Source organism: Pterocles gutturalis, unplaced genomic scaffold, assembly GCF_000699245.1.
Source record: "Pterocles gutturalis isolate BGI_N339 unplaced genomic scaffold, ASM69924v1 scaffold4949, whole genome shotgun sequence".
NCBI lineage: Eukaryota > Metazoa > Chordata > Aves > Pterocliformes > Pteroclidae > Pterocles > Pterocles gutturalis.
In genome coordinates, this window is record NW_010133149.1 from 62,721 (window position 1) to 77,671 (window position 14,951).

The 14,951-nt window shown below is 41.4% G+C and overlaps 1 protein-coding gene across 1 annotated transcript; it reads right to left on the reverse strand.

The window, feature by feature from the left end:
* Positions 1 to 2,036: 2,036 nt before the first annotated feature.
* Positions 2,037 to 13,048, reverse strand: LOC104467363 (melatonin receptor type 1B). The gene is made up of 2 exons (XM_010081114.1): positions 12,505 to 13,048; positions 2,037 to 3,047 (listed from the first exon to the last, which is right to left on the reverse strand). Exons 1-2 carry the CDS (start codon positions 13,046 to 13,048, stop codon positions 2,179 to 2,181), a joined length of 1,413 nt encoding a protein of 470 aa, XP_010079416.1. The 3' UTR covers positions 2,037 to 2,178.
* Between the last annotated feature and the right edge of the window lie 1,903 nt (positions 13,049 to 14,951).

Consider the following 14,951-nt stretch of genomic DNA (forward strand, 5'->3'; position numbering starts at 1 on the left):
ATCCGGGCAGGTTTTAAATATCTCCAGAGAAGGACATTCCACACCATCTGCACAACCCTTTCCAGTGTTCTGTCACCCTCACAGTAAAGTAGTTTTGCCTCATATTCAGATGAAGCTGCCTCTGTTTCAGTTTGTGCCCATTGCTTCTTGTCCTGTCACTGGACATCACTGAAAATATCCTGGCCCCATTCTCTTGACACTCTCTTTTTAGATATTTGTATATATTGGTAAGATCCCCTTTCAGTCTTCTCTTCTCCAGGCTAAACAGGCCCAGGTGTCTCAGCTTTTCCTCATAAAAGAGATGCTCTACTCCCCTCATCATCTCCATAGCCATCCGCTGGACTCTCTCCAGTAGTGCCATGTCTCTCTTGTACTGGGGAGCCCAGAACTGGACACAGTACTCCAGGTGTGGCCTCACCAGAGCTGAGTAGACCAGGAGGATCACCTCCCTTGACCTGCTGGTAACACTCTTCCTAATACAGCTGAAGATACCATTGGCCTTCTTGGCCACAAGGGCACATTGCTGGCTCATGGCTAACTTCTTGTCCTCCAGGACTCCCAGGTCCTTCTCTGCAGAGCTGCTTTCCAGAAGGTGAACTGCCAACCTGTACTGGTATCAGTAAGCTTGCTGAGGGTGCTCTCTGACCCTTCATCTAGGTCACTGATGAATAAATTGAACAATATTTGATCCAGTATTAACGCCTTGGGGACACCACTAGCTACAGGCCTCTAGATAGACTCTGCACTGCTGATCACAATCCTCTGAACCCTGCCATTTAGCCAGTTCTCAATCTACCTTACCATCTGCTCATCCAACCCACACTTCCTGAGCTTACCTATGAGGATATTATGGGAGACAGTGTCAAAAGCCTTGCTGAAGTCAAGTTTAGACAACATTCACTGCTCTCCCCTCATCTACCCAGCCAGTCATTCCATCACAGAGTGGTATCAGGTTAGTTAAGCATGATTTCCCTTGGTGAATCCATGCTGACTACTCCTGATCATCTTTTCTTCCGCATGCTTAGAGTTTACATCAAGGATAAGCTGTTCCATCACCTTTCCAGGGATAGAGGTGAGGCTAACAGGCCTGTGGTTTCCTGGGTGCTCCTTCTTACCCTTTTTGAAGATTGGAGTGACACTGGCTTTCTTCCAGTCCTCAGACACCTCTCCTGTTCTTCATGACCTTTCAAAGATGGTGGAGAGTGGCCTAGCAATAACATCCACCAGCTCCCTCCGCACTGATGGGAGTGTTACAGTCAAAAGGGCTTCTTCTTCTTTCAGTCTAGTGTCATTTGAAATGATCTAGGATACCCTGCCTGGTGTCCAGTTGCCACTCCAGATGATCACAGGTCATATGCCATAGTTTCCAACTTGTTGCAAATATGTAATTTGTGTTAAAGTGCATCAAATGACCTTTAATTTATATATTTAGGTAAATAAATGAAGTTCAATGAAAATTCAATCCTCTCTAAAGGAAGAATATTATGTAAAGTAAATGCATAAAAAATCAACCATTTGTATTATGTTGTCTGCCATAAAATTGACCACAGGAGATGAACAGAGTAAACACACTGTATTCCTAATCTCAGTGTATGTAAGTACGAAAAAACTGTGAGGAAAGGCTCTGATGTTAATATTTGCTTTTACACAAACATTCTTCTTTCCAGTTACAAGTTTCATTGAAACATACTATTGCCACCAGTACATGCACAGAAATGTAGTTTGGCTTATGTGTGGAAAACAGAATATCTGCTTCACCCTTTGTTCAGATACAGGAGGGAGAAGAACATCACCCTGCAGCCTTGATGAGCTGCTGTGCCCGTAGACAAGTACCATCACTATATCTTCTAAGAAATGAATCCTGACCTTGTATAAAGAATGCAAAACTCCCAGTGAAGTAAAAAAAATGCCTCCTTCATATGTCTGGGAGCAGAATTCAGCTCTCAGAACTAAAACAGCTTGCACTCAACTGCTGCTTTAACTCTGAAACGCGTTTTCAATTGATATCTTTTATAAATCATGAATTGAGAGCAATGTGCTTTATCAAGAAGACAGTATTCCAGTCACAAAAGTGCCATCCAAGTGGAAAACCCCCAAAAGTAAGCAAGAATGACCAGAACATTACAACTATATTCTTGGAGTTCTCCATGACAGACTCTTTCATTGACTATTATGCATTTACAAGGTATCAGTTTTCATTTGGTCATTGTTGTTTAAAGCAGGAGAAGGCCTGCTCTTCTGACCATCAGTTCCTCCTTTGGATGTGTCCTGGAAGAAAAGCCTTGGCATCCACAGTGATAGTAAAATTCGTTTGTATTCATTCCGAAAATTCTGATTAAGAAGTCCATATATTATTGCATTAAGGCAGCTGTTGAAATAGGCCATGAAGTAGCTTATAATGAATAACCATTCAGGAACTTTTGGTGCCATTTCCATAGGATTGATGGCTACAGCCAGTCCAATGAAGTTTAGAGGCGCCCAGCAAAAGGCAAAAATCACAAAAACAACAAACATGGTAAGAAAGTTTCTGAAGTCACTTGGCTTCAGTCTTAGCTTTGTTTCTGACTTGACCCGTCTTCTAACTTGAAGCACTAAACCCCAAATTCGAAGGTAGCAGAAGCTGACAATGGTGATAGGGATGATGAAGTGGATTACCACAACAGCTATCGTATAGTAGGAGCTTGCAGTCTGAACAAATGTGCATGAATAAACGCGTGGATCATACTTTAAAGAGCCAACAAAAAAATTTGGCACAGTTGCAATTACTGTTAATACCCAGACTAAGGAGACGTACAGCATTGTGTTCCAACAGCTGTACACTTTGTCATAGGCAAAACTATGACATATATAGCAATATCGGTTTATTGCAATTGCAGTGATATTGAAAATAGAGCCTATTACACTTAGTCCCATCACAAAGCCACTTGCTTTACAGTGCATTTCACCCAAAGTCCATCCATTGTGGAAAATAGCTAAGAGCACCAGTGGGTAGGGGTACAAGGCCACCACCAGATCAGCCAAAGCCAAGCTCACCACAAATGCATTACCTGGGGAGAAAGAAAAATACGTAGACATAAGTCTGAAAGCAAGCACAGTTCTGAAAAAGAAGAAAATATGATATATTATTTTGTATATCTGCAATAATAAAGTATTGATGATGTCAGCAAGCAGCAGGTAGATAGGACCAATAGGTTTGTATGGGAAATAATTTTCCAATTCAACTTAGAACACCATGGAAATACCTACAGCAATATGATGTTTCAAATCTGTTGGTGACTTGATTTATACTCTCCTTTCTATTTTAATCCTTAGTAACCAGAATCATCAGCAAGCGATTACATAAGCGTGTGTTGAGTTGTTTCAGTGTAGCTAACTCCACAGGTGGATCAAATAACATAAAAAAAGAAAAAAGTCTAAACTGTGCCAGGTAAGCAGGCTATTATGACATTCTAACATATCACTGGAATGCAACAGGCTCAACAGGTATTAAGGTAAAGTATATGCAAAGACTAGGTCTGCAGGGATTAGGAGGATGTGTTGGTTTATGACTAAATTGCTACACAATATTCTGTAGTATAGATATTTTCTGCATGAATGGCCTACTCATACTGCAGTTCTTTTCCCATTGGATTGACTAAGAAAAAGTGAATTGCCTTCACCACCCTCTGTAGAAAGGCATATTTAATTATACAAAGGAAAAATGCATGAATGCAAGAGAAAGTGTTCCTTTTCTGCTGATGATGTTTAATGAAGTTTTAGTGATATGGTTGAAACTTAACACCTCTCTTTAAACAGTGTCCTTTTCATCAGTCTGAAATTTATGGATGTTGTATCTAAGGATAATTTAATAAAATAGTGAGATAGCAAACCATATTCCTGAAAAAATGTGATTCTTACCATAGTAAGTAGTGGCCTTCCTTGCTTTTTAAGAAAAATATGAAATCATTCTCTAGGAACTCCACAGGAGACAGAAAACAGAGGTACTCATTTTAGATGCTTGACATTTAGGTAACATAAAACACATTTCTGATTTACATACTTACTTTTTTGCTTTAAGTCCTTCACAGTAGTGAACAGATGTGCAGAAGACTCAAGTAACTTTTAAAATTGTGTGTAGAATGTAATTATTTTTTTGAAAAGAACAATTAGATGCTCAGTCCTACAAATTCTGAACTCTCTAGTCCTCATCTAAGAAAGCACTTCTCCATTTAATTTTGAGCACAGAAATAATGCTGTGGATAAGTACATCATTAGCTGAGAGACAGAAAACCAACATCCCTGTAGGATTAAACTATTTGTTCCACCTGCTCCGTATCTGTAGCTTGCTTAATCTGAATTAAGGAACTGGGAGCTCTCTTTCTCCCAAGAACACACTCAAATAGACCCCCTTAACCCTAAAGCAGGGAGTGACTGTGACTTGGGATGACAAAAACCAGTGCTATCGGTTTTACATCCTGCAAATAGCATGGAATTGCCTTACACTGAACTCTAGCTATGATAACACTTGTGTGGCCTTTGAAGTATAAAGAAGGTGTGAGACAGGCTGCTAAATGTGTAACAAGGAACCATGTAAAATAAGTTATACACCGCTCCTGAGGTGAGCCATATTTCTGTAGCTACAGATGGATAAACCTTTCTGTCTAGTTTACAAATTCTGATGAGCGTTTGTCTTCCCCTGGGAGAAAGAGAGGTCCCAATTCCTTAATTCAGGTTAAGCAAGCTACAGATACAGAGCAGGTGGAACACAAGAAGACATTTTGTGTTGGCTTTTTATGTGCTATACTGACTCCAACTCAGTAATGTCTTGCTGTTGTGAAAAAGGCAATTTTCAAATACGTAACCAGAACTCTTTGAAAACACATAAAGTAATTTCACGGTCTTACTCAGGATTGATAAGGCATTAGAAAAATATCTCCAGTTTGGGGTTTCACAATTCAAGAAAGAAATAAACCCTAATTAGAGCTGATCTAGAGAGAAGCAAATATTGACCAGGTTTACAAGCTGTGAGGAAAGATTGAACAAACTAGGGAGAGGATTGAAGGGGATATGATAACCTCAAATCAGTGAAACAGGAAGGATACAATCCATTCCCACGACTGTGGTGAACACAAACAAGCTTCAGTCACAACAAGGAGGTTTCAGATTAGACACAGAAAAACACTTAGATGGCTGGAAAACATTGCTTTGAGTCTGTCATTGGAGGTTGAAGAAAAAAATAAACATTTGTCAGTACTGGCCTAGACAGAGCTGATCCCTGTTTTGAGCATAGGAAGGATGAGATGACTTTGAAGGCCTTTTCTAGCCTGATGGTAAATAGGAAAAAAGACAAGTCTAACAAAGGAGTGGGGGCATCTTTATCAGAATGTATTTACATCATGGCAACAAGAGTTTCTCTTATGTTTTTGCATCACTGTATTTGACATTAGAAGATAGAGAACGCAGGAGAAAGAAAGAAAGAAAGAAAGAAAGAAAGAAAGAAAGAAAGAAAGAAAGGGAAAGAAAGAAAAAGAAAGAAAGAAAGAAAGAAAGAAAGAAAGAAAGACTTTTTTTCTGTTTTAGAGTGCTTTTTTGGAGAAAGATAGAGTCTAGTCCAGGGTGTGTGTTAAGATTAATCTAACCTCTAAGGTCTTCCAGTATCAGCTCATAACCAAAATGTAACTGCTCAGTTAAAATCAAGTAGGCATTCAGCTCTTTCAATAATTTTTGGAAATTTACTGTAGAGTACATTTGACAAGAGAATTTCAAAACTGTGTGTGTGTAATTTAGGACTTCTTGAAAATTCCAGTTGCAATGAATAAGGACAGTTAGCAATGAACTTGTCAAAAACATAATATGTCACTTTATAGAATAGAAGAAAAATGATGCAATATCTATAATGGCCTCAAGTGATTTGTCACTTTTATGGCTGTTTACAGGGTCAGGTATTCAGACTGTGGACTGCAGAGAAAGGTCCAATGCTTATTTTCTTTCTGTTTGGCTGACCATGGGATGAAGTTAAATATTGTATTACTGCAATGAATAATCTACAAAAGTAGAGGGAAACTATTCTAATTTATAAAAAATACATAATCAACATTTTGAGAAACCAAAGATCTTAGGTGTCTCTTAAAGGCTTGGAGAAAGTAAATATTCCTTGATAGACCTAAGACATAACATTTGGAGTGGGTATAATTACACTAATAAGATAATCAAAGAGGTAACTTTTTGCTATCTGTAACAAACTAGAAACCACAGAACACACACCTAGTTGGAATTATTATAATTATTTCCATAATTTACCTAATTAACTTTGTTCCTAGATTTCAGTTTCATCAGACAGATTGTATTAATTTATAAGAAACACATTTGCTCACTGCAATGGAAAAACTCCTTAATTACAAGCAGTAGCTACTGAAAGCCAAATATCTAACCAGAGGCTCAAAAAGATACATTCTGCACTGTTTTAAACATTGATATTTGGATGTGTAGAAAAGAAAATAAATTCTGATATTGACTTTGGGTACAACGGAACTAGATAGATATTTTATGAAGCGTTCTTGCATACTGGTTTTGTTACCCCAATTAACAGGAAAAAAGGAACTTTCACACTCTTTTGCAATCTTGATATAACTTGATATTGTAGGAATTAATCACAGAACAAACTTTTTGGTAAGGTATGCTGGTTTTAGCTGGGATAGAGTAAATTTTCTTCATAGTAGCTAGCGTGGGCTATATTTCAGATTTGTTCTGGAAACAGTGTCGATAGCACAGGGATGTTTTAGTTATTGATGAGCAGTGCTTACAGAGAGTCAAGCCTTTTCATCTTCTCACCCCATCCCACCAGCGAGCAAGCTGGGGGTGCACAAGGAGTTGGGAGGGGACACAGCTGGGAGAGCTGACCCCAAATGACCAAAGGGACATTCTATAACATATGATGTCACGCTCAACATATAAAGCTGGGGGGAAAAGAAGGAAGGGAGCAACACTTGGAGAGATGGCATTTGTCTTTCATAGAATCATAGAACCATAGAATGTCCTGGGTTGAAAATGACCTTAAAGATCATCTAGTTTCAACCCCCCTGCTGTGGGCAGGGTTGCAACCACTAGAGCAGCCTGCCCAGGGCCCCATCCAGCCTGGCCTTGAACACCTCCAGGGATGGGGCATCCACAGCTTCTCTGGGCAACCTGTGCCAGTGCCTCACCACCCTCTGAGTGAAAAATTTCCACCTAATATCCAACCCAAATCTCCCCTCTCTTAGTTTAAAACCATTCCCCTCCTCCTGTCACTATCAACCCCTGTAAATACTCACTCCCCCTCCTGTTTATACGCTCCCTTCAAGCACTGGAAGGCCACAATGAGGTCTCCCCGGAGCCTTCTCTTCTCAAGCTAAACAAGCCCAGTTCCCTCAACCTTTCTTCATAGGAGAGGTGCTCCAGCCCTCTGATCATCTTTGTGGCCCTCCTCTGGACCCATACCAAGACCTCCACATCCTTCTTGTGCTGGGGACCCCAGGCTTGGATGCACTTGGGGTCTCACAAGAGCAGAGTAGAGGGGGAGAATCACCTCCCTCTCCCTGCTGGCCACCCCTTTTTTAATGCAACCCAGGACATATTTGGCCTTCCGGGCTGCAAGCGCACACTGCTGGTGCAAGTCCATCTTCTCGTCCAACAGGACCCTCAGGTCCTCCTCCGCAGGACTGCTCTCAAGGAGTTCTTCTCCCAGTCTATATAAGTAGCTGGGATTGCCCATTGCTTCATTATGTCTTGAGTTGGAATGTAAGTGGTAAAGCTCTTTGTTTGGCCTTATGGCTTAAAAACCCCTCTAATAAACACTACTATGTTTATAATTACGTAGGCTTTTATACTGGCTGAGAATGATAAAAACTAGAGTTTTCCTGTTGTATCATTCTGACAATTACCTATAGTTTATCTGTACTAAAGGAAGAGGAGCAAGATCTTGACTTCAGTGAAGAGTCCTATAATTCTAGAAAACGAAGCCAATCATTCATCTTCAGAGTTCACAGTAAGAGACATCCTCAAGGAGAAGTTGAACTGATAGACTAGACATTTCTCCAGTGCTAACTCACTCTTCAGCACCCTTCTTTATTCCTCTGCCAGACTCCTGTAACCCCTGTACTTGAGAAAAAACTTAAGTTCTGGAAGGTTTCCAATAGCTTTTTTGTTGTGTTTGATGTATAAAGACAGAATCTGGGCTCAGTTTCTAGACAGCCTTATAGTCAAAGACACAAGATCCCACTCCAGGGATATATGGTGTCATCTGTTCTGTAAGTTATATTTATATATAAACACGAAGCACACAAAATGCTTTTTTGCTCTAGTTTTGAAATGTTCACAAAATACACAAGATGAGTCTAATCTTTCATTTCTTTTCTCTAAGTCATTAAAGGAAAAAATGTTTTACAGTCTTGATAGTAATTCCAAATTTGTGCAAGTGATATGCTTGCATAAAAAATCATTCTCAGCTGAGATATCCCCTCTATCTGATAAACATAACCTTGATCCTGCTACTAGGCTTGGTATGGAAGTTGCTGGTGGCTTATGATTTTTGTTTCTGGCTACCAGAAATTTGTGGAAACACAATGTTATTTTTATAGTTTTAATCTCAATGTTATTGCCTTTAATTACATTATATGATATTATATTGGTGTAAATCATCTGCCTTTTAGGCCTCTTTAATGACTGCTGAAGTTAATGGGAGAATTGCCATAGACTTAAAGGAGACATTAGTCAGATATAGGAAAATAAAGCCCTCTTACTAACAGGAATGTGAAATACTGAAAACATTTGTTCCATGTAACAAAAGCAATAACAATGAAAAAAATGAAGCATTTGAATTATATTTAGATGTAAAAGAACAAAAATCCAAGCCTAAACCCCTTTCATAGTTCTTACAACACTTAAAAAAGCAGATTTTACCTTCAAAGAGAAATAGCACTGCATTAATCTTGAGGCATATTAACCAAGATTCACTGCAGCAAGTGGCTTATTGGATCTATTGTTTGAGTCTAGACCAACATGGAGACTGAAGAGGCATATATAACAGTTTGAAGAAAGCAATCAGACTTTCAGTCAGGCAGGCTGTCTCTCTTTACTCTCCCCTTGCTTATAATTACTAGTTAGTAAGAGAAACTACATAGCTCTAATGAAGTGTTGTCTTAAACTTTCTTGTGCAATGTCATCTTTTGAGAACCAGGCTGAAATATAATTTCCAGGCTCCCGACCCTACTGAATCCTCATTAGAGTGAGTCTCAAGGTCCAGACAAGATAAAACAGGAGCATACACAACTAACATCAAATTGGTATAAAATTGACTTTGCGTGTCTATGTCTTCACTGCTGGTTGCATAAGAGTAGCTCTGAAACTAAAACTAAGGGACAATTTGCTCAGCTAAACAATTTAAGCGTAGATCATAGAATCATAGAATGGTTTGGGTTGGAAAGGACCTTAAAGATCATCTAGTTCCAACTCCCATGCCATGGGCAGAGACACCTTCCACTAGAGCAGGTTGCTCAAAGCCCCATCCAGCCTGACTGTGAACACCTCCAGGGATGGGGAATCCACAGCTTCTCTGGGCAACCTGTTCCAGTGCCTCACCACCCTCACACTAAAATATTTCTTCCTAATATCTAATCTAAATCTACCCTCTTTCTGCTTAAAAAAAAACTCTTTCTGCTTAAACCCGTTCCCCCTTGTCCTACCACTACCCTCGCCAACAAAGAGTACCTCCCCATCTCTCCTGTAGGCCCCTTTAAATACTCGTAGGCTGCTATAAGGTCTACCCAGAGCCTTCTCCAGGCTGAAAAAGCCCGACTCTCTCAGCCTGTCTTCATAGGAAAGGAGGTCCAGCCCTCTGATCGTCTTCATGGCCCTCCTCTGGACTCATTCCAACAAGTCCAGGTGTTTTTTATGTTCGGGGCCACAGAGCTGAACACAGTACTCCAGGTGGGGTCTCACGAGAGCAGAGTAGAGGAGGAGAATCACCTCCTTCAACCTACTGCTAATGCTTCTTTTGATGCAGCCCAGGACACGACTGGCTTTCTGGACTGCAAGTGAACATTACCATGTCATGTTCAGCTTCTCATCTACCAGCACCCCCAAGTCCTTCTTCTTAGGGTTACTCTCAAGCCATTCTCTGCCCAGCCTGTATTTTTGCTTGGGATTGCCTTGACCAGTGTGCAGGACCTTGCATTTGGCCTTGTTGAATTTCATGAGGCTGGCATGGGCCTAAATCTCAAGCCTGTCAAGGTCCCAACTCTCAAGCCTGTCAAGGTCCCTCTGGGTGGCATCCCTTCCTTCCAACATGTCAACTGCAACACACAGCTTGGTGTCATCGGCAAACTTGCTGAGGGTGCACTGAATCCCACTGTCCATGTTGCTGACAAAGATGTTAAACAACACCAGTCTCAGTACCGACCCCTGAGGAACACCACTTGTCACTGGTCTCTGCTTGTACATCAAGCAGTTGATCAGAACTCTTTGAGTGCAGACACAAGGATGCTGTGGAGGACAGTGTTGAGTGCTTTGCACAAGTCCAACTAGATGACATCAGTTGCTCTTCCCTTATCAACCAATGCTGTGACCCCAGTGCTGTGACCCCAATGTAGAAAGCCACCAAATTTGTCAGGGACGATTTGTCCTTAGTGAAGACATGTTGGCTGTCACCAATCACCTCCTTATTTTCCATGTGCGTTGGCATAGTTTCCAGGAGAATCTAGTCCGTGATCTTGCTGGGCAGAAACGTGAGACTGACCGGCCTGTAGTTTCCCCGTTGCCAGTCAGTGTAAACTTCACCATGGGGGTTATGTTTCCCCTTTTCCAGTCTGTGGGAACTTCACCAGACTGACATGACTTCTGGATTCTTCTAAGCAGCGGCCTGAGTGCAAACCTGAGCAAGATATGTGTGATCTTCCAGATCAGAGTTTGGGATTTTGTCAAAACAGACTAATACTGTGATGGAACTGTGTAGCTGGTCCCACTCCTGGAGCTTCTTCATTATATGTGTGTCCAGGTACACACAGATACTTACTATTTCTTCTGCTGATTTTTGACTTCTGGATTCTTCTAAGCAGCGGCCTGAGTGCAAACCTGAGCAAGATATGTGTGATCTTCCAGATCAGAGTTTGGGATTTTGTCAAAACAGACTAATACTGTGATGGAACTGTGTAGCTGGTCCCACTCCTGGAGCTTCTTCATTATATGTGTGTCCAGGTACACACAGATACTTACTATTTCTTCTGCTGATTTTCCTTCCCAAAATTTCAGTTTGTTTTTGGCATATTTTAAGAAAGAATTACATAATAAGATAGAAGATTATGCTTTCAGAGCCAGGACTTCTGCTAAACATCCAGATGTTGGTTTTCAAATGGAAGACTTGGCCACTTTATTGTTGGTTCTTGATGCTGTCAGTGACACCCACCTCTTCTGACCTATCATATTTTCCACTGAGCTTCAGTTCCTATAATTCTTGCAGTTCATTTCAGGCTTGATTGTGGGGGTTCTTCTTAAGGTTTGCTCTTTACTGGGGAAAGAAAAACATGACTCTCGAGAGACTGAAGAACTGGGACCAGGTAATCAGGCAGAACTAAGGACTGGGTAGGTTTTTGTTTCTTTTTCCAGAGTGGCTCAGCGTATTTAGCTCAAATGTCATGCAGGGGGATGTTAGCTGCTCCTAGAGAAAGGTTGATGCTTCTTACTTCCTCACTACTTGTTTTTGTTGCTAGGTTTGGCTTCTTTGATTAATTATTCTTTACAGTATTTAAGCCCTTGTAGTTCCTGACTGTTTGTGTAAGTAGGTAACTTTAAAATCTGTTTAAAATCACCTGTGTCAACTCTTTTTTTCTCATAATCCACCAGAAAAAATCAAACCTGATGGCCTAATTCAGATTAAATTCCATTCGTGTCAGCAGAAATGAAGCCACCAGAAGTGGACGCCCGCAGTAGGTGGAGCAGAGAATTAAGTCTTTCATATGCTGACATTTGGATTTCCCTGCAACACTACAAACCAAGACCTAGGGTAACCTTTGATTTACCAAGACAAGTTAATCTAGTATATTTTTCAACAGTGTGTTACTAACAGAAGGTTTAACAGAATGCTCCAAACAAGTGCCAGATGGGTTTTTGTTTTCTTTCAGTATAACAGTTTATAAGTTGTGATATGCTCCTTTGTAGTTATTTTTCATTATTTTGGGTATTAGTGGGATATACTGCAGACATTGATGTAGTGGAAAGGGATAGGCAATATATTTTAGTGGTGCATGGGGTTGTTGTGACCCAAGTGCAGGACCCAGCACTTAGTCTTGTTGAACCTCACACAGCTGGCTTTGGCCCAATGATCCAGCCTGTCCAGATCCCTCTGTAGAGCCTTCCTACCCTCCAGCAAATCAACACTCCTGCCCAATTTGGTGCTGTCTGCAAACTTACTGAGGGTGCACTTGATCCCCTCATCCAGATCATTGATAAAGATATTAAACAGAACTGGCCCCAATACTGAGCCTAGGGGAACACCATTTGTGACTGGCCACCAGCTGTATTTAAGTCCATTCACCACCACTCTTTGTGCACGACCATCCTGCCAGTTTTTTATCCAGTGAAGTGTTCCCCCATCCAAGCCATGAGCAGCCAGTTTCTCCAGGAGAATGCTGGGGGAAAGGGTGCCAATGGTTCTACTAAAGTCTAGGTAGACAACATCCACAGCCTTTCCCTCATCCGCTGAATGGGTCACCTTGTCATAGAAGGAGATCAGGTTAGTTAAACAGGACCTGCCCTTCATAAACCCATGTTGACTGGGCCTGATCTCTTGGTTGTCCTGTACATGTCCTGTACATGTCTGCTCCATAACCTTCCCCATCACCAAGGTCAGAATCACAGGCCTGTAGTTCCCTGCATCCTCCTTATGGTCCTTCTTGTAGATGGACATCACATTTGCTAACCTCCAGTCAACTGGGACCTCCCTGGTTAGCCAGGACTGATGATAAATTATGTAAAGTGACTTGGTGAGCACTTCCGCCAGCTCCCTCAGTACCCTTGTATGGATCGCATCCGGCCCCATAGATTTGTGTTGAAGTGTTGTAGCAGGTCATTAACCATTTCCCCTTGGAATATGGGGGCTTCATTCCACTCCCTGTCCCTGTCTTCCAGCTCAGGGGGCTGGGTACCCGGAGAACAAATGGTCTTACTATTGAAGATGGAGTCAAAGAAGGCAAAAAGTACCTCAGCCTTTTCCTCATCCTTTGTCAATGTATTTCCCCTCGTATCTAATGAAGGATGGAGGTTTTCCTTAGCGCTCCTTTTGATGTTAAAGTATTTATAGAAACATTTTTTTATTGTCTTAGGATGGAGATTTTCCTTAGCGCTCCTTTTGATGTTAATGTATTTATAGAAACATTTTTTTATTGTCTTTTACAGCAGCAGCCAGATTAAGTTCTAGTTGGGCTTTGGCCCTTCTAATTTTCTCCGTGTATAACCTCATGACATCCTTGTAGTCCTCCAGGGTGGTCTGCCTCTTCTTCCAAAGGTCATAAACTCTCTTTTATTTCCTGATTTTCCTTAGCGCTCCTTTTGATGTTAATGTATTTATAGAAACATTTTTTTATTGTCTTTTACAGCAGCAGCCAGATTAAGTTCTAGTTGGGCTTTGGCCCTTCTAATTTTCTCCGTGTATAACCTCATGACATCCTTGTAGTCCTCCAGGGTGGTCTGCCTCTTCTTCCAAAGGTCATAAACTCTCTTTTATTTCCTGGGTTCCAGACAACATTCTCTGTTCAGCCAGGCCGATCTTCCCTGCTGGCTCGTCTTTTGGCACGTGGGGAAGGCCTGCTCCTGAGCCTTTAAGATTTCCTTCTTTTAAGAATATCCAGCCTTCCTGGACTCCTTTGCTCTTCAGGGCTGATCTATACACAGAGCAGAAGGGGAGTAATTACTGTGGCAATTATCCTTTTATTGTGCAGCTACACAAAGGCTTTGGGAGACCTTTATGTTCGGAAGAAATCCAGGCCTAGACATCCTGATAGTTAGATGCCTGTGTTTTCACAAAAAAACTCTGGAATCCAGACTAAATAGGGTTTAAACCTTAGTCATCCACTTTCTGGGTGAAAGTACTACACTGTTATTTAGAAGATGAGAAGAGAAACTCCTTGTTTAAAGATGAAACAAAACCAACACCCTGCTGTGGGATAGTTTAGGGGAGAATGCTCTGTACATTCCTTTTTGAGCTGTTCTGCAATGCAGTGAACGCAGGATTCACAGGAATAGAAGCTCAGCATGTAAAAAGGAGCTGGAGAGTGTTGCCTAGTGACTTGCGGACTGCTGGACTGGGACAGACATCTTGGCCCTACATCTGCACTGTGAATTGGTGCTGGAAGCTACATTTACAAGAGCTGAATTTTAGGCTTGAAAGCCGTAGCTCTCAGATGTCAACATTGTCTTGCTGAAAAGAGGCACCTAAGTTGCACTGTTGATTAATATGCTTTTGAGATAATGCTTTTGGCATGCTTGGCAGCTAGGCGTAAATATAGCCCAGTGAGCAAATCCTCCAGTTTTCCTGTGTGGTCAGGCTTCTTCTCCCTGTGCTTAAGTATGGGAGCACTGGTATCTGCTGAGAGTTTGCTGCCATGAGTTTCCTAATAGACTGCAGGTGCAATAATTCTAACGCTGTGCTGTTAAAAACTTAGTAAGGGTTTGATATTCGTAACCCCTAGGTGTGTAGTTTTGCACGCCTGCAGCTCCTTTGGGTGTGAGTAGGGGCAGAGGTGATTCTCTATTGCCACCTAGTGCACCAGCCACAACGGAGACAACAGATCGCGCCGTCTAGCAGGGCAGAAGGTGAAAGAAAGCAAGAGGTTGGTTCTTCCAGAGCTCAAGTCTGATCGCTAATCAGATAGCACGTCTATGGGGTGATAAATACTTTTCTGGGTTTCTGATACTTTCTGAAATTGCAGGAACTTTCCTAGTAC